This window comes from Leuciscus leuciscus (genome assembly GCF_965113295.1).
Source record: "Leuciscus leuciscus genome assembly, chromosome: 22".
NCBI classification, from domain to species: Eukaryota; Metazoa; Chordata; class Actinopteri; order Cypriniformes; family Leuciscidae; genus Leuciscus; species Leuciscus leuciscus.
Window position 1 is genome coordinate 17,070,236 of NC_138746.1, and position 20,940 is coordinate 17,091,175.

General features: G+C 38.4%; 1 protein-coding gene across 10 annotated transcripts in view; it reads left to right on the forward strand.

The window, feature by feature from the left end:
• Nucleotides 1-20,940, forward strand: part of zmiz1a (zinc finger, MIZ-type containing 1a) — a 133,318-nt gene that overhangs the window by 88,617 nt on the left and 23,761 nt on the right. For 4 of the 10 annotated variants that reach the window (XM_082153141.1, XM_082153143.1, XM_082153145.1 and 1 more), the window contains 3 exons: nt 3,181-3,300; nt 9,508-9,621; nt 13,893-13,998. In XM_082153141.1, coding sequence (XP_082009267.1) covers nt 3,232-3,300; nt 9,508-9,621; nt 13,893-13,998 — 289 coding nt within the window. In that variant the 5' untranslated portion in view covers nt 3,181-3,231. The other 6 variants (XM_082153142.1, XM_082153146.1, XM_082153149.1 and 3 more) reach the window with 4 other exon arrangements.

Sequence of the window (20,940 nt, forward strand, 5' to 3'; positions counted from 1 at the left end):
CCACGTGAATGAGTCGAGTTGCTTTGAGAAGATCTCTTGGTCGGATCAGAGCGTGAGCTGTAATTATGATCCGTCTTTTAAGCTTGGCCTTTTTCTTGAATTGAGTTCCGGGCTGGTATCAGTCTCTCAATCCCAGTCCTTAACCCAAGAGAGTGACTGATGGTATTTATAGAGAGCTACCTTTTGAAAAAGGGAGTCAAGCGTGAGTGGAAATGCAAAAATCACTCATGCGGCGCGTGTCTGATTATGAAGAGATAATTTTCCCTGCACAAAATAAGTCCTCTCTCTCTGTCTCTCTCTCTCTCAGCCCTCTTTCTGACCCCACCTTTCTGAAGATTAAAAACAACATGTTTTTTGTACTTTCACTTCCTTGCTTTTGTTTTTGTTCTGACAGTAAGAATTTTGTCTGGTCTCGTTCATCCGATATGATTTATCCTACTGTTTTTAGATATTTAGGCTCTCTACCCTGCTGTTTTACTTCCTAATACCTGGATATCAGCACCTCATCTCATTTTTATATGATTTGACGGTGTGAATTCCACAAAATATTGTGATTTTATAAAACCGATATTTGTTAATTATTGGTTTCACCAAGTTTTTTACTCTGTTATTAATGCTGGTCAAATTAATTAATTTAGTTCTTTTAAGTAATGTTTTAATGAATAACCTTAATATAAAAAAAAAAATTACATTACATTCTTATTAAATTGTAATATTTAATAATGTTCTGCATTTTTAAGTATAAAGTAGAATATTATGTATTAAAGGATATGTGATTTTAGTGAAATATTGTGAAATGCTACCAAGTATCTGACTGTAAACTTTCTGTTTGGAGTGAGTCCACGGCTAGCTTCTGCTTCTCTTTGAATAATGAGAACAAGAGTTTGTTTTCATTGAGGTAGTTGGTGTGTTATATAACTGGTGTTTTTCCAGCTTTCATTGCCTGAGGGGTGAGAGAGTGACAGAGAGAGAGAGAGAGAGAGAGAGGGATGCGTGATCGAGCTGTGTGGAGTTTTGGACTCGAGGCTCTGCTTTACGGCTCTCTGACGTCATAGATCAGGATGTTCAGCAGCGCACTGTAATGATGTTTTCATGTCATCATCACCCTCTTGAAGCCTCTTAGAGTTTGCACACCAAACAAAAGCTGTCTCATGAAAGAGGAGGAGGAGGAGAGTGAGAGCATTCTTCCTCTCTCTGCTCGTGGCTGGAGGTGAGAGTGACAGCGGGGTAAGGAGGGAAATAGTTAATCAATAGCCACAAGGTCAGACAGGCGAGCCTCTGGTTTGAGCGTTCTCTGTTAGTGGGTTGGAGCAGAGGATTTGTAGCGCTTGTAAAGGCTTAAAGGAACACTCAGCAGTTATTTGTGGTGGTGCTGATGGTCAGGGTGGCAGGGCTGCAGTGTGTGTGTGCGTGTGTGTGAGAGAGAGAGAGACACCTGCTGGCCTTTGATCGTCACTGCAGACACACCGACCCAAATCCTGTCAGAGCATTTTTAGCATTACATTACATTACATTACATTACAGAGCAAATTAGCATTACATTTACTCTTTGCCAAAAGAATACTCCATTAAATCCAGAGCAATTTACACTGCATTCAAGTGACAAAAACAACAAAACAAGAAAAATTATTATCCATATTTTTCCATAAAAATAAAATAAAAATTGAAATATAATTTAATTTATATTTAATTTAGAAGAAGAATTTCATAATATATGACTTTTCTAGAGAGAATATATATATATATATATATTACGTTTGGGTCAGTAAGATTTTTTCAATGCTTTAATTCAGAAAGGATGCATTCAGTTTATCAAAATATTATTATAATATATAAAATATAGATTACTACTACTACTAATACTAATAATAATAATAATAATTATTATTATTAATATTATTATTATTATTAATGTCATATAATATAATTATATATCTATTATATATCATAGCATTATCTACTAGCCTATTTAGATAAATGCAAATATGATAATGCAAATTTCAAATAAATGCACATCTTACAGACCCCAACCTTTTGAACGGTAGTGAACAGTAACAAAATGTAGTATTTATGCTTTGAAAAAAATTGCTTTGCTTACAAGTCTTATTGTTCCCAGACAACACAATTTATCTTCTCAAGAGAGTGAATTTTTTTTTTTTTTTTTTTTTACTGGTAAACAAAATACTGATTATTAATTATTATTATTCTGAAGTGATTGCCGTCAGGTGCACATTTAGTGGTGATTTAGGCTAAAATTGGAGCATGCTGTGCTGTTGTATGAATCTGACGTTGTGGGTTCAGCACACTGCTGTTATGCAGGTACCAGGCATGCCGTCTCATCCGTGACTTACATGCTTATACATTTCATGTGGGCTTAAGAAAGCACTCTTAATACCTGTCCCGACATCACTTCCTGAAATGCACTGACTGCTTTAACATATATAGGGCACCATCTAACCCTCCTGAGAGCTGGAGATTCTCCCCGTCCTGTCACGCACAGAGCCGAGATATTTGAAGAGCGCTTTATCAGACCGCTGCAGTGGGTGGTGGGGGAATTTTGCTGTCTGCCTGTTTTTTTTTTTTCTCCTTCACATTAGTGCCTTGGAATTTTAAGAGTGATGGCAGTAAAGTGGTCAGATGAGAGATGAAGTCCCGACATTCCCGTTCCTCACCAATTAATCCTTCCGCGTGTCGGCGCAGTGAGTTACAGCGCTGGGCCTCGTGTTTATTTGCCAGCGAACGCAAACCCAACTGTAAATCAGCCCGCCACGGCTAAATTGATAACCTTGAATGTAAGGCCTGATACCTTTAGCAGCGCGTAATGATGGGGTTCAGGCATTTGTAGAGGTCTGATTGGAGTGTACGCACACTTCCATTCAGCACACATACTCACACTTCTTCTGCTCCATCCTTACTGAGTTGTGCTGTTACTGGCGATTTATGAAGATCACGGTTGCGCTTTACTTGTAAGAAACTGAGAGGAGTGTCAAAGTTACAACGTCAACATGAAATATGGATGGGACGGCTCCTCCTCAGCCACTATACTGAAATGTCATCTGAGCACTCAGTGTCTTTCAGGGCCTTGTTGAGCGTGTGAGGAGATCACAGATTTGCGCTGAAGTGCTCTCCCGTTTTTCTCTCAGCCTGACACACTCCTCTCTTTGTCTGTCCATTTTTCAGAGAGAAGAACTTTAATGGCTTCCAGGTAGAGGGAAAGAGGCAGCAGTCAAGATGAACTCGATTCCTTCCATGGACAGGCACATACAGCAGACCAATGACAGGCTGCTGTGCATCAAACAGGTGAGGAGAAAGTTACCACAGTGATGCAATGACTGTCTGTCTGTCTGTCTGTTCATTTGTTCCACAGTCTCTGTAGTTCTTCATTAGCTTGGCTCATATCAGGTTGCTGAATATGTTTGGAGTCTAAACACTGTTGTCCTCCTCTTCTATTTTCCAAGCATCTCCTATCAGCTGATTGCTTGTTCTTGTGTACACAAACACACACATCACATCACATCACACACATGCAGACATGCCATATACTTCTATTATATCTACTTTTAAATTAAGCTAATTGCACACTTCATTCAAAAAAAATATTTTAAGAAATTAATACTTTTATTCAACAAGGATGCATTGAATTGGTGAAAGTAATATATACAAAATATTTCTATTTCAAATAAATATTGTCTATTGTCAAATAATCCTGAAAAAATCTATTAGGGGTTTAACAAAAATATTAAGCAGCACAATTGTTTTCAACATTGATAATAATAGAAAATGTTTCTTGAGCACCAGATCAGCATATTCTGAAGACTGGAGCAATGTCTGCTTAAAATTCAGCTTTTCTATCTCAGGAATAAATTATATTTTAAGGAAAAAAAGTTATTTGTTGTAATTGTAGTAATATTTCACAATATTACTGCTATTACTATATTTTTGATCAAATAAATGCAGCCTTGGTGAGTGTGAGACTTACTTCATAAGCATAAAAAACTTAACTAGTTTACGATGACTACAGATTAACCCAAAGCTTAACCCTACACCTAAATACTTCTTGCATTTTTCTCCTAATGATTTTTCTGATCAACTCATTTCTGAAGACAAATTATGTATGTATGGTATGTATGTATGTATGTATGTATGTATGTATGTTCAAACACATCACAGACGCATGGTTTTTATCAGTTATATATTATATTTTCTAAACATATCAGTAAGGATCTGTAAATTTAAATCAAAGGTTTGAATAATTTAAGAGCACTTTAGTTTGTGAAAACCTCTTCAAATGTGCTCGTTTCACTATACTAGTGAGGACAAAGTGCCATTCACAACTTTAGTCAAATACATACACACACACACAGAGTAGATATGACCCAAGACAAAATCTTGTGATTCTAGACTTTGATAATTGAGGTGTAGGTGTGACATTTTGCTTCTCTTGACAGATTTATGGAAATATGTGACATGCCAACTTGAATATTACAGACAGAATTTTTCATGTCGACAGTTTTCTGCTAGGCTTTGTTGTCTCTGCATATTAGGCAAGTCTTAGCGTTAATAAGATCATGTCTACAGCATGTAAGAATCCATTGAATTTCTGAGCCTGTTTAATTGGTTACAAATGATATTGTTATCTCCTTTTTGCATAGCAGATTGAGCCTGATTAAAACTAAAGACAAAACACAATCGATTGCTGCTCGTTAATCATATTGATATGGCACATTTAGAGTGGTCGGTTTTGCCTCCAGGACTGCTGTCTGTCCCAGTGAACTCAATTTTAAGCAGAGACAGTATTTGTATTTGGAAGTATACATTGACAATGGAAGTACATTTGACAATGTATCTTTATCTCTTTTTTTTTTTTTTTGCACCAACATTTTTACACTGTTTTTCTGACCCTTAGGTCGTGTGTCCACCAAAGCGTTTTTTTTCCCAAAGGCCAGTGTGTTTTTCCAATTGTTTTCAATGGGAGTGCCACATTTTTAAAACTGCAGCAGCCGAGGAGGTGCTCGCCATTTTTTACCGGTCGCCGAGAGTTCAAGAATGTTCAACTTTGGGTAAAACGCAGCGCTCATAACTGTCACTTTTTACCCAGCCATCCAATCACAGTGGAGTAGGGGCAAGACAAATAGCACACGACCAACCGTCATGTTCTGCTTGTACAACGATAACAAATGACAGCAACAAGCACATCTCTGCATCCAAAACTAGTGCTAGAGCAGCCAAGAACGTTATATTATGTAGACATTTTTATATTCCGAAACAAACTATTTGCGAAATCGGATACTAATAACGTTTCTGCTGATATTTTGTATCATATAGCGTCTCAACTAAAAAAAAACAGAAAATAAAAAAAAACATACTGCACCGCCAAAGCACTCTAAAGTGCTTGCAAAAAGGTGTTTTCAGAAGAGCTGGCTATAACATTTTGGTGGACACACGCCTACTGTCTTTTTGCTACTGTACCTTTAAGACTTCCATATGTAAATTACCTCTACTACATCTATATGTAAATGCCAATATGTTGACAATTAGTAAATGTTCCAATGTTTGTGACGTCCATATGTCAAAAACCTGATACTCTTTCAATCTAATAGGGGTGTTTCCTTTCCTCTCTGTCCCGTTTCCCTCCTTTCATCATTCTGTCATCCTGTCACTCAATCATACGCCTGCCTGTCATACAATCTATTCTTTTCTCAACTTTACTCAGTTGGTTATAATGACAGAAGTGTAAAACATTATGTCCAATCTCATGACTAACACCCACTTGAAGCCATCAGCATGTTGCGATTTGTAATGTCGATCAAATGGACCATTTTCTCTCTTGACTTTGCCTTTTTTTTTCTATTCTCATACAACCAGTCTCTCAAACTGCCATCTGAGTTTCATTTTCGAGCCCTTCCTACAGAATTCCTTCTGTTTTTTCATTGCGGGCTTCCTCACCAGCAGTTAAAGCCCGCACACTGAGCAGTCAGCAGCCAATCGCTGTCAATCACACAAAATGAGATCCTCTTCTGTCTGAGAGGAGCAGACTGACATCACAATCAACTCAAGGCGAACTGTTGCATTGAACTGAATCTCATACTCACCCAAATCATTTTGATTACATATTATGTATGTATGTATATGTATGTAATATATAAAATATGTATAATATAGATCTGTGAATAAGTGGCCCTTTTAGAATAGTTTTAGGAATAGTTTCCTTTTCCTTATTTGTACAGCTTCAGTTTATTCTGCTAACTAATTAAAACTGAAACTCTTATCATTCACATTGTTTACCTTTGAATGCATGATGAACTTTTGGATGATCAGAACAATTCTCTTGGCTCATTCTCCATCAAGAACATGAGGAGGAATTTAATGATTTGAAATAATAAGTGAAACATGCCACAGCGACTCAGTTTAATTAGAGTCTTTCTTTTCTCTTTTCTTCTTAAGCAAGAAGAAATTATCATTCACATGGAACATGAATACAAATTTGCTGAGGAGTATTCTGATGCTGGAAGAGGCAGTTATTCATGGTCCATGTCCCGTGTAGGACTGAAGAAATGAACTCATGCTCAGGGAATTCCTCTGACAGATTAGTTGATGAGACCAATTGCCCCTTAAGATTTCAAGATCCTGACCTTTTGTCTGAGTGAAGTCTTGAATGTGGTTGAATAATTTGAAGATTTATTTCCATAAAATGACCTAATATGAGTTTTATTTACTTAATTTAGTGAATACAATTTAGTAAATTGAGTCATATTCTGTACAACTTACTATATACATATTATAATAGTCCACTTATAATGTTTGTCTGGATTTCTTGCTCCAGAAACAGGAATGTAGTTTAAAAAATACACTATATTTTATATATATATTGTTTTATATATAAAACTATATAATTTTTTTTTATGTTATCAGATGTTATTAGTTCGTTTTTTTACTTTTCCAGTCTTGGAAAATACCCTGATATTTCCATGTTTTCCATTTATGTATCGCTTACTTCACAGTGATGTGTTATTTTAAATCTCAGTTACTATAACTGGACAGGAAAACAGCAAGAAAAAACTTCAATTATACAGCCACTTTATATTTATATACAGTGATTTGCAGTGTAAATGATCAGATTTGTAGATGTCCAGACCAGGTCAAGCAACATGACTTAATGCCTCTGGAGTGACTGTTCACAACACACAGAGCTGCCCTGAGGTGGAGAGGTCCTGTTTGGACACCGTGTGCTTGGCAGGGGAAAGGTGGAGTGCTGAGATTTGGCCACGGTTACGTTAACACCTGTGTTGCGATCATGCCAAAAACCCTTCATTGCTGACACACTGCTCTGAGTGCCCACCATCACAACAGCGAGCTTTTCATCCCCCCCTCTCTTTCCTGATAATCGTGCGGTTGGACCCAGACATCAGAATGTTCGCTTAAACAAAGAATTGCCTTCCTCAAAATTTAGTTTTTTTTTTTTCTATGAGAGGGGGAACGTTCGCTACCCGCATATCCCTTATGCTGTGCAGGATTTACTCAGCAGGGTTCTGCGGCAGTAGACATTGGCTCTTTGTCAGATGAGCTCTTTGTCAACACACACACACACCAAAGCCTCTCATTCAAATGGCGACCTCTGCCGCCCTTGGAAGACAATGGCGCTTCCTTCGCTGCAAGCCGGGGAAGAGGAGGTGTCCGTCGTAGTATAATGGTCTTCAAAGTGCGCAGTCTCCTCCTCAGAGCGGCCAAACATTGCCGGAGCATTAAACGTGCAAAGGCTCTGAAGAGGTTGTACAGATTGCTCGTTTATTTAAATTTCTTGTCATGTCTTGTGCGCCACCAGTCGCTGGAGAGTTTGGGTGGGGGAGGGCAGTCCTGAGGGGAGGATAAACAACCTCAGCGCTCAATAAATAAAAAAAAATCGTAGGGAAAAGAGAATAAGCCTTTTCTCATTCAATTCTGCCACAAAGCCCCCCCTCTTGTGCTCGCCTTATTGGCCGGCCTGCTTGACTATGGCTTTCAGAGGTGCAGATCTATTACATCTTAGTGGACAAAAGATGATGAAGAGTCTGGATTAGGACGTACTGCGGTGTGTGAGGAGGCCTTGAAGCACACTGAGCTCTTTGTCAGCAGAGTGGATCTGTCCCAGAATGCACAGCTGCGTTCAGACCAGGAGGCCTTGGGTTACTGGCTGGGTTCTTGCAGGGCTGTGCAGATGCACCAAGTCAGAGGGCAGGGGGAGCTGGAGCACTTGGCTGACTGAAATATATACAGGGGTACACATAACTGGTGCGCATGCGTGGTAAAAATAAATGATGCGAACCAGAAAACGTGGAGGGAAGCGCTTTTGAGTACCAACATTTTTGGGGACAGGGACGTTTACTTACTGGAGTAGGATTTTTCTCCATCTCTGGTAAGATGGCAATCATGATGATATATGTGTGTTCATTAATTATTAGGGGTGCAACGGATCGCAGTTGATCAGTGATCCGTACGGACCAGGCCCCACGGTACGGCATGCATGTGATTCGCGGATTAACTGCTAAGTTTAACCATTATAAAGTGAAAGTTTATCATTTGGACATGTTTTGTCTTGCCAGTTTACAGATTCAAACGTTTTTAAACACGGAAGAAGAGGCAAAAATTGGGACTCGCACGCTGTTATCTGTTATTGTGCGCACGCAGAGAGAGAAAGAGAGAGAAGCGTTTCAGACAGCGCTCGAACACCGAATTGATTCCTCTTTCGCGTTTACTTGCTCTTGAACAAACACACACACAAAATCATGTCAAAGTACCGATCTCGGCAAGTATTCTCTCGGTTATGTCATAAGTTGAGAAAGAAGTTGAACAGTTGAGAAAGAAACCGGATTTGTGTCTGTATATTCAGTCCGTGCATTTGGTCTTAAAGTGACAGCAGCCTAATATTCCTGTTGTTGTCTGTGTCATTAATTGTTAATTAAAAAAAAACATCATCATCATCATCTACCATGTTCGAGAGAAAAGAAGATATTGAGGAGAGCAGTCAGGAGGAAAGTGATGACGACAGCTTCTCCAGGTGTTCCCTTGAGAACAAGACCAAAAAAGTTATGTGCACCCCTGAATATATATACTATATTTAAAATCTGAAGCTCATCATTTTATTAAAAGTGTGTCACCCAAATGTGACAATTATGTCATAATTTACTCACCTCATCTCTGTATCTCTTTTTTTTCTGTGGAGCACAAAATATTTTGAAAATGTTAACCAGTCATTTTTGGTTACTATTGACTTCTATTGTACAGGTTTAGATTGACTTGAGGATTCCATTTAAGGATTTGTTTTAATGCTTTTCTAAATCATCATTTTGTGGAAATATTTTTGTAGGTGGATGAACTCACTGATGCTCATCCTTGAATCCCTGCATGTGTAGTTTTCTCTGTGTAAACAGAATATTATGATTAATTGCTAACGTGTGTCGTATTGAACTTTTATGGTTAAAAACTTCAATATATTAACCATGCACTATTTGATTTCTTCTCTTCAAACAGCACTTACAGAATCCGGCCAATTTCCAGACGGCGGCCACAGAGCTGCTGGACTGGTGCGGAGACCCACGAGCCTTCCAGCGGCCCTTTGAGCAAAGCCTTATGGGATGCTTGACGGTAAGCCAGCAGCTGCTCAAGTCTTGTCCTCATGTCAGGGGCCAGTGACGAAGGTTAAAGCAACAGTCACGCTTCACGTGTCCCTCTGCCCACCCACTCATCTCTCTGTATCTTTTCTTCCCTCCTTTAACCTCTGCTTATTTATATATATATATATATATAGAGAGAGAGAGAGAGAGAGAGAGAGAGAGAGAGAGAGAGAGAGAGAGATTAAGAGACTTGTGTTTAAAGGTGATGTTTAATTTTGAATTTAAAATCATTTCCACTAAGTCAAAAGTAAGCCACTAGTAGGCTGATTTCCACAAATTTTCCAAATCTTTTCAAATTTAATTCTGTTTGGTGGTGCAGAACATACAGTAAGTTGAAAAGTAGTCCCCTGTCCCACATTCTCCGTGACAGTCATTGATTATGGCACACTGCCAGTGTTTAGCACCTCCAGTCCAGGTGCTTTTCACGGGCAGACAGACATTTTACATTGATTTCCACTGGACTTATTTCAGTCCCACTCCCACTCTGTGATCTGAATTCCTCAGATAATGATTTACTGGGAGGCTCTCGGAATATGTTTTATCTAGCTAGACTTACATCAGGTATCTTTACTGCGATTATTATTATTTTTTCTTAAATAGCTGCCATTCTATATCCTAGATCACTGGTTCTCAACCAGGGGGCCGGGGCCCACTAAGGGGCCACAGCAATCTTTTAGGGGCCCCCAGTAAGTCTTAAAATTATTTATATTTAGTTATATTTACATAATCTTAATTAAAATGGAATCTAAAAAAAATCACTGATGTTGGATGACAAAATAACCTGATACTATTCATACTACACTAGACGATAGAGTACATAGTGCAAAGTGCGTAATTTGGGACACAAATCTAGATTAATCTTGAGCTAATGGTTAGAGCCTTTGTAACTAATTGACAACTTTTTGCCATCAACAATGTAATTATTATTCTTTAAATACAAGCCTGACATGTAAAACCCATTAATATTCCATTAAATTACTGATTGAACCCCTTTAAAGCTTTTTTCAATTTTAATGAATGAACGTGCACTACCCGTCAAAAGTTGGGTAATAATAATAAATGTTTGCTTTCTGAAGGATCATGTGACACTGAAGACTGGATTTATGGCTGCTGAAAATTCAGCTTTACCATCACAGGAATAAATTACATTTTTTAAATACATTAAAATAGAGAACAATTCTTTTAAATTGTAATAATATTTCCACAATATTGCTGTTTTACTGTATTTTCAGTCAAATATTTGATTGGCAAACTTTTGACCGGTAGTGTACATGCGGTTTCATTTCACAGCTCAGTACAGACACTTGTTTGGCATTTTTATGACATCACTTTTTGATCAGTCACATGGCATTAGCAATCAAAACAACCTGGCTGCATCACAAACTTCCAGGGTTTTCTGCGCCAGCTGGGCTACTGCCATTGAAATGAATGAGGATGTTAATGGACAGCTTTCTCCAGGTATTCCAGACCTCCATGCTGTTGCATGGCTCTGACAGCCTGAGTTTGGTTCAGCCTCCCTCTCTGTAGTTAGTCACGTGTGTCCATGACAATGTGTCCCCAGACACCGTCTTCACACCACACGCGCTCACTCCGAAAGGATGTGCAGTATATGTTGGCGCTCTATATATTGTAATTAATTTGTCTGATGTGGTGCGGTCCCTCGGAGAGCAGTGGAGAAGTTCTTCTCCCCAGGTGAGGATGGTGGAGAGATGAAAGAACTGGGGAGATAAGAATGTTGGCTGACAGATGTGGACATGTCTTACACATTTCCCCTCAGGCAGCAGGTAGCTCTCTGCTCTCCGCAGACCTACATATGGAGCGTTTCTTCCATTGTCTCCCAGCTGCACAATATCAGCACTCAGCCAAATGATAAATGACATCTCCAAACTGTCAGTAGCTTTAGCAAAGACAACTATCTCTGCTGTTCCACTGTCTTTTCTTGTCAACCCCTGAATATCTGCGCAGTGCTCTGTAAAGAAATAAACAGCCTCTTTTTTTTTCGGGTATTATATTGCGGGTCACTGTTTGTGTGCACTGACTCTTTAGCAAAACTGTAACCGAGGGCATTTGCATGGCTCAGTGATTCTATTTTTTTATTTTTTCTGTTGAATCACTTAATGTTTTAGGCCTGCATTCTGAGAAGAGAGATTATGTGGAAAAGGCTTATGAGAGGATGCATTTCTAAACGGCAGTGGAATCTATACCAGCCCTCATGGCAGAACGCCTGGCTGTTGCGTTTGGCAAGTGCAGCTGCAGAAAGGAAATTAAAGTTTGGCAAGAGTGCAGCGCTGCTGCCTGTCCAAAAATCCCCAAAACCTGGAGGACAAAAACGTCTCTAGGTTTTCAGTTTCATAGATGCCGTCCTAGAATCCCATTAAGCCGTTATTTGACCATTGAATCACAAACAGGGATTTGTCAGCGCAGGTTTGATTTGTCATTTTTGTTGCACCACCTTGGAAGCAGATGTATGACAATTTATGATTAAGAAGAGTCACGTTTGCCCCCGTTGTGGAACATAAATTGCACATCAAGTGCTGAGTGTTAAGAATTGAGAAGGTTAGTAAGTGGATAAATGCAGCGCACAGCTGCAGCACTGTGATACATGAGTCATTAAAGATCATGTGCTGCCTCGTTCAGATTTTACAGCAGATATTACAAAAGGTTGAATGCCTCTCATTCTATATTGGTTGTGTCATTCTTGATGGATAGAATAATAGAGAGTGACAGGGGAGACAAAGTGAAATTCTTCAAATTGAATGTAATTCAGAGCAATATTTAAATCCATAACTTAACTGAAAATAGGCACCTTAACCAGTGTTTTTGGAGTCCCATTGTCAGTCTGAAGTATTTAAGTGTCTCTGCTGTATCATTTTAAAGGAATAGTTTACCAAAAATAATTGACTTATTTACTTTCCCTTGTGTTGCTTCAAACCATACATTTTTTATTTTTGGCAGAATGTTCACACTGTAATTTTTTTTAAATAAGGAAAGTAAATGGTGACTGAGGCAGTAACGCTCAAAAAAAAAAAAAAAAAAAAAAAATCATATTCATGGCACCTTAATTTGTTTGTTTTTGCCATTATTCATGATTTTACTCCCCACTAGCTTTCACCATGGCGATGGAGGTTGTTATTAGGGCGTTAGTTGGTGTTCAACTTCATATAGGGCAGTACGGAAATGGTAGTGAATAATAAAAAAAAAATTCGCTCTGTCTGACCAGGTCCCTGAGAATAGTCCTAATACACTATAAAAAATAGTGTATTATTTGAGAAGACTATATTAATAAACAGTCACCATATGGATTTATTTATTTATTTTTGGTGGATATTTGTCATTTCTGGCAACCTGGTCACCATTCACATTCATTGTATAGAATAGAGTAGGTTGGACATTTTGGCTAACTTCTCTTTTTGTGTTCTGTGGTTGAAAGTAAGTCATGCAGGTTTGTGATAGTGAGTAAATTACAGAATGCTCATTTTTGGGTGAACAGTCCCTTTAAGAGAGTCCACAGTTAAAGCCTCGGTTTTGTATTCTGTGTGGTAACATTGTCACCTACCAGCTCTATCTTACATCCGGCTTTAGAGTTTTATTTACACGCTTTTGAATTGTTCCGCGAAAGATCACGAGATGCTTTGAAAGAAGCTGGAGTTGCGAGTTCAAGGGGCCAAGTGCGGGCTGTGGTCTCTGCGGATCAGGGTATTCAGGGAACAAACAGAGACGTCTGCGCACCAGTCGCAAAGATCTCTGGGGAAAGCTCATCAATCGTGCCCTGCAAATATCAACACAGTCTTAACACTAGTCTGCATCAGTGGAGGTGGCTGTTTTATCTTTGAATACATTATTCATGCACATATATAAATATTTGATATGATTGCACTAAAAAAGGGAAATTGCTCTTTTATGAGTAGTTTTTGGAGAGATATTTGGTGTACATGGAAGTGGGGGGTGGTAGCTGGGTGATGCGAGTATACCGCTGGTTCTCGTGTCTCTCATGGGAGTCTGGGGTAGAATTTCAAGGAAGCTTAATTGCACATAGCTCATGTAGACTATTGAAAAATTCAATAGCCTTAATGCTAAAGAGTGTGTTTAGAACATTTCAGCTTGATTTTCCTTCAGACTTTAAGCGGAGAACTATGTGTTTGCACCTCTCTTGTGAATGCAAATAATGGGCGCACACATGCAGATGAACCCACATGAGTTCACAAAGACCCGTGTTAACGCTCATGTGGTCTCTTTTCACAGGTCGTGAGCCGCGTGGCAGCGCAGCAGGGTTTCGACTTGGACCTCGGCTATCGGCTCCTGGCTGTGTGTGCGGCAAACCGCGACAAGTTCACTCCAAAGTCAGCAGGTGAGACCCTCTTCTCTCATGCACCGTTTCTTCTCACTCATCATTGCTAATAAAACCCAGAGACACTCTGCCTGTAATGAATCCACATTCTTCATTTAGAGATGTGACAGGAAATCTTTTAATTGCGGCATAATGCAATCACAGCGCACGGCCATGCATTAGCATCCTTTCACTTTCCTTTGTCCAACACTCACCCATCTCCTCAAGACGTCATGAGGCGATTTAACTTCCAGAGGTTGTCTTTTCCTGACGATTTTACACGTGGAGCTCTCGGCATGCCAGAACCGCCCCCGAATAATTCACTGATAAGCTGCCAGAGTTCACTTTCCAACAATCATCCATCAGCAGAGCAGCAACGCTTTGTAATCAGCTCTGTTTGAAATCCTGACCTTCTCAGCCAAAGCTGAGTGTCCTGTTCTTGTACATTTGTCAAAGTGAATTGCGGACGGGCATCAGCCAAACAGAGATAGATGGCCAGCAAATGCTGAGGTTGAGGTGTGTGAGTGTACTTTATTTGAGAAAGGCCTGACACGGCTCGCTGTTCAGAATGAAGATAAACGGTCCATTTGAACCATGGTTACTGTAGGACACTTTGGGCCTTCAAAAACAAATGTTTCTGGATGTTTGTTTTTCCTGTTCCTCCTTTTAGATAACTGCACAATAATTTTATTAATCAATATTTTTGTCTTATTTTTTTCCTGGGAAACAGTGTGTTTTTTTACCAATACATTATTAATTAACATTTTGATTTGGCTTTTATTCTTATATTTTTGGTTTTCATTTGAATTTTATTTCAAGTTTTTAGTAATTTTATGTGAATTTCTATTTAGCTTTAATTCGTTTTTAGTAATTTTAGTACTTTAAGTTTTTTAATCTAATATTTTATTTTATTTTTGCTTTGTTTCAAATTAACAAAAAATTTAACTTTAAATAGTTTTAGTTAACAGCAACAACATACTGGAAAACTTGTTTAAACAGAATTTTATTTTATTTATTCATTATTATTATTATATATTTTTAATTTATATTTTTTTTTTTTTACTTTTTAATTTGTTTACTCTCAGGTTACCAATAATTGATCTTGCCTTAATAATGTTTGGACATAAAAACAAGACAAAAATACTGATTAAGAAATGTATTTTTGCAGTGAACAGCTGTGATCGTGGCAATATTGCTGTTGATAACACTCATGTGGCATAAGAAAGTTGTGTGATGGCTAAAATATTTATAATTTACATGATATCTCAGATATTTCAATCCATGCAGAGATTGTATAGTTGCATTCAGAGCAGCTGGTGATAAAAAAATGGCTGGAAGCAGATATGACTCAGACTTCCTCTCAGTGCATCATGGGGACATCCATCTTACCTCTATCATAAGGGCGTCTACCGCCCCAGACACGCAGACGACAGTGGCAGAGCTCAGAATCATAAACCCACTCTCCGTCCCTCTCGTTTACTCTTTCTCTCTTTATCGCTCTACATCCTTTACGCAAAACACACACAGAAAGAGCGAAGGGGGAAAAGAGAGAGAAGAGATATGCACGTCGGCTCATGGATTTGTCGAGAAAGTGCAGCCCCAGCGAAAAGCCAGTGACAGGCAGGATGGCGACAGAGGGGCGGCCACCCGACACCACACACCGGAGTTCAGTGTGTCTGGCGCGCTCAGAGCCTGAGAGAAGCGAGACACTCCCACATTACACGATCAATGCACATCAGGCGGCCGTGGAGAGGCAGTCACCGGCTGGAAGATGAATCCGTCATGTTTCGCTGTCTCTGTGATATACAATGCAGTTGACACTTGCCTGTGAGGATGGCCAAAAGTCATCCACTTGCACTCAGAATTACACTTTTATTTGCCTCTCGTAAAAGAATGTTAAGTACCTGTAATGGATAAATGCTAGAAGATGTCTTGTAAGATCAATTTAATTCATATATATATATGCTTTTAGTTCTTTTTAATGTTACATTTAAACAGTTATAGTGCTTTAAAATGTTCAATTGGATTCCTTTGTTTTTCGATTTGTGTTTTTTTTTTATTTACAAAGGTAATGAGAACACATTTATAATCACTGCAAAACAAATCTTAATTGGCATATTGGTCTTGCTTTTCAGTAAAAATAGGAATTTACTTGAAAAGCAAAAATAAGAAACGTATAATATATTTTTAATTACATATTAATAAATATGAATATTTATGTTAATAAATATTAATTAAATATGTACAAAAAGTTACAAAATATAATAGTATATAAATTGTAAATTAATAAAATTAAATTAAATACATTTATTTATTTATTAAATCATGGGGTAGGAAAAATAGAAAAATATTTTATGTAAGAAATTATAATATACTATTATATATAGGATAATAGTGTAATTATAGTATAATATATAATATAAATATATATTATACTGTTATATATTTTAAATAATTGTGTATATTATTATTTATTATTATTACTACACCATTGAAAATGTGTTTCTTGTTTGAAGTGTAAACCTCATTGAATGTTGATAATTAATGCTTAAGACTCTTAATAGCTCATGCAGTTTTGTAGTAAAGTAAATGTATCTTGTCGTAAAGATGTTTACTCTTAATGTATTTATACTGGAAAACAATACAAACATACTAATTGAGAAATGATCGTGAATGATGCACTGACAAAAGACAGATATAATCAGTGCATTATATCTCTGACGCATGTTTGGCATTATCACCATCTGATCTTCAGGAATGTGTCAGAGATGTGTTGCTTGTGAGGGAATGAAGTGTAGTCTGTCAGTGCGTGCTGGTTTGTGGGTGCTGACCTGACCTCTCTGTCTGCGGGATTATCTGGCCGTATTAATCTGTGATTATGGGAATTATCTGTCCACGGTGTGTTTGCTTCTGTTTTTGTGTGTGCGCTCTTATTTAGTCTGATCTTCTCTGCTTACATGCTACTGACAGACTTTTTAACCAGGCTTTGTTTGGCACCCCACTGCCAGTCCAGTAAGATAATTTAGTCTAAAATCTCACACAGTTGTGTCTGTACCAAGAAACGTTAAATACCTTGTCTGAGACGCTTTTATTGAGCATATGTTAATTATACACAGCATCACAATTGCTTTTGATAGTATTTCAACGGTGCTGTCAGTCACAACAGTCTCCTCGCTTAGATCAAAATCTAGTTCTTCCCTTTATATGTGTCATGCTGATATTTAATCGAGAACAGGTTAGTTGAGAGACTGACAGCTAATTTGTTTGTCTATTAGGACATGTTTTTGGCTCGCATACCCCTATTCAGAAAGTCTGCTATTATTTAAACTCTTTCCTGAAAAAAAAGTCAACTTCTCATCACGTTGTGCCTGAACACAGAAGCAGAGATAGTGTGCCATTGTTCAGAGTGAGATGTTGCGACAAGATAATTGCAAGGTGTGTCTTAATTTAAGTGTTTTTAAAGTGTGTTATTGAGCAGATTTGGCACAAAGTGCAGAAGAAAAATTTGTTTGCATCACTTATAACAAGGCAAAAATACTGTATATATAATATTATATGCTGTTCTTTTAAACTTTCTATTCATCAGAATCCAGGAAAAACGTATAACGTTATCCACAAAAATATTGCGCAGCACAACTGTTTTCAATATTCACGATAATAATAAGAAATGTCTCTTTAGCATCAAATCAGCATATTAATATGATAGGATCATGTGACTCTAAAGACTGGAGTAATGGCTGCTGATCATTTTAGTTTTGTCATCACAGGAATACATTACATTTTAAAATCATCAGTTATTTTAAATTGTAATAAATGTTCTCAATATTACCAATTTTACTGTACTTTTGATCAAATAAATGCAGCCTTGTTGAGCATAAGAGACTTTAAAAAACATTGAAAAGTCTTACAGGCTCCAAACTGTTTAACAGTAGTGTTTTTTTCATTCATACAAGTTTAGTCACATAGTTTTGTGACTAAAATAAGTTGGCAAGTTTATGCACTTGACAATTTTTTATCAAATTTTAGTAAGAGACCTTACAGCATATTCAAGTTTTTGGCCCTATGTATTTAAAAAAAATTTTTTTTTGAGATATAGTTGTTTGATGTAGCTATACTGTATCTCAAAGTAAAGCTGACACACGTCTCTTCTCTGAGTAGCGGATGGGTAAAAATATTATATTGGCCACTGTGGGGTGAAACGAATCTCTCAATGCAATGGTGAGGAATGTTCCTGCTCTACATAGGAAGTCTGTCAGCAGCTTGTAAATCAGCCCAGCTGGAAGGCACGTCAGGAGAGCAACCAATCCGCCATGTCGAGGGTGACGGATCGCTTTCCAGCACCCAGCCGTAATTCACATGTCATGTACACACATGGTTTACAGAGAAGACGAGAGCGCAAATACACAAGAAACTCAAGCCCGGGACCTCCCCGTTGGTTGGATATACCGCAAACCCTGCCCACCTCTGTCTGCATACAGTTCTCACTTTATACTTCAGACATTCACTGTCTCTTTGAGTTTGCAACATCAAAAGGATACACCCTTAGTGGGACAAAGTTGCCTTTATATATGTGCGCTTTTATTCAAGGTCCAGAATTAACAATCGCCAAGCAACAAATGTGAATGAATGTTGGCTTTGGCTATGTAAGTAAAATAGTTATTTGTCAGTTGAATGGTAAAAATTTTTTAACAAACTCCCAAAAATGTTTTACTTTTACTTTATACTTTTACTATATATATATATATATATATATATATATATATATATATATATATATAGTACCAAAAATTGTTATATATATATATATATATATATGGTTGATTATTATGTTTTTTTTGTTTGTTTTTTGGCAGTTAAGAAATATTTATGATCAGTGAAAAAGTCTACCATTGTCAGGTGAGACAAAAAGTTAATTTTGGACTCTGTTTAAATACATTTTTCAATATATTCTTTTCTTCCCTTCTGATGTAATCACTCAGCAACAGTTCAGTTACTTCTAGATTTTTGGTTCTTACAGAAACAATCAGATTTTTTCATTGTTTCTCATAATCTGCAGCGATAATGCTGTATTATAGTGGATTTTTATATTAAAAAATCTAGGTATTTATCATAAGATTGCTCATTTGTAAAGTAAGTTCACAGCTAGAGAGAATTGTTGGAGTGATGTGTTTGTGTTGGTGGAGGGTTATGACTCACTGCTTTGCAGTAAAAGTTAAAGGAAGCTTGAGTTCCTGTTTGAGCCAGCTTTAGCTCTTCACCTCCTTTTTCATGTAGCCCGTAGCCTTGACATCTCTCATTTTCTCTGAGTTATTTCATCCCCTTGTAGCTTGATATTAAAGGTATCTGTCACACGCAGCACTTCAATGCCGACCTGGGAGACTGTGTGATGCTTCGTGCTACATTGTAAGTCTTTAGTATGTTGGAGCTTTTAATGAATTATTGCTAATTTGATGTCAGTGGAATGTATTACAGTGCTCTTTTTGCAGTGTCAAGAAAAATCCTGTGGTTGATACAGCATTTTTATCAGCAGATTAGGCAACGCTAATTCAAGAACTGAAGAATAGCTATGTATTAATTCATTAATGGACACACACTATTGACAGCCTGGGGAAGTGCTGGATCTCTTTCTGATATTCAACACTTTTAGATGTGTGTAATTAACAGTGTTAGCAAGTGTCAAGTTAGGCACTTAGCGTTAAAAGCTAACAGTTTCCATTAATTTCACCCTCACATGACACTCAAGAGGGCCGCCCACCAGCCCCGGGCTTAATTAGTGTGTGTACGGTCTGATGGATTTATACATTGGTGTCATGTGATTAGCTCTCCAATGGACGGGATTCACCCGCTTTGATAGCAGTAATCGTGGGGCCGCGAACACAGCTTTAACTGAATTGATCCGAGCATGTTGTTTGTTCTCAGTCTTTCTCTGGATGATTTGGTCACGGGCCAAGATACAGCCCATCTGCTGTGATAGGCCCCGCCCCCCTCTTTGCAAGTTTGAAATGTGAGCCGCTCATGCTTCCCCCCCCTTCCGCCCTCTGGCAAAGTGGCCATCGTATTGCATGGGTGTGTGTGTGTGAGTGTGCGCATGTGTGTGTGTGTGTGTGTGTGTGTGTGTGTGTGAATGTGTGGCTTCCATCAGTTCCAAATGAGCGAGGGTTTTAGGCATGTGGACGTCACTTACAACACAATAAATCTGAGGTGAGAGGACATTTGCTGCTTTTTCTTCCTCTGTCTCCCTTCTTTTTTTTTCTCCACCCCACGTCCCTCTCTCTCTCTCTCTCTCTCTCTGTCTCTCTCTCTCACTCTCTCTCTCTTGCTTCTTTTTTTTAACCCTTTTGAAACAACGGTGCTTCCTGTTCATTTTGTGGTTTTGCACTGCAGACAGTTTACAGGCTGTCATTGTGTGTGTGTCTGTGTGTGTGTCTGAAGTTTTCGAAGAGCTTAACCTGATTCCCCGTTGGCTACGTCTTGGAGCAGAGGAGCCAGGTATAGCAGGAGCCCATTAGCACAGAACTCCATCTGTGATTGGCTTTGCACTGGAAACCCAGAGACCGCCGCTGAATAATTGATGTGCATTGTGCAGTCGCTGGACAGGCGAAGAGAGGGAAAACAGAGAGAGAGCCCCAGACAATCAGACCGAGATAGACAGAAAGCTCGTAGATTTCTCACGGGTTCGTCTTTGCCTGCTGGTAAAATCCCATTTTTTTTCTGTGCAATGAGAAGACTGCGATGAGAGCCCGATCCCGACCATTGGTAAGTCACGTGACGAGCGGAGTGCATGCGGGATGAGTTGAAGGCAGGTGTACTGTATGTATGCGCAGGAACTAACTCATAAAGAGTCCTGCTCATGATCGAGTCGTAACAACTGACTGCGTTTGACCTAGTTCCCTCTCTCCTACATAAATGCTCACACATAGAGGGTCAGAGTGGGCTTGATTATCTCCAGGAGGAGAGCTGACC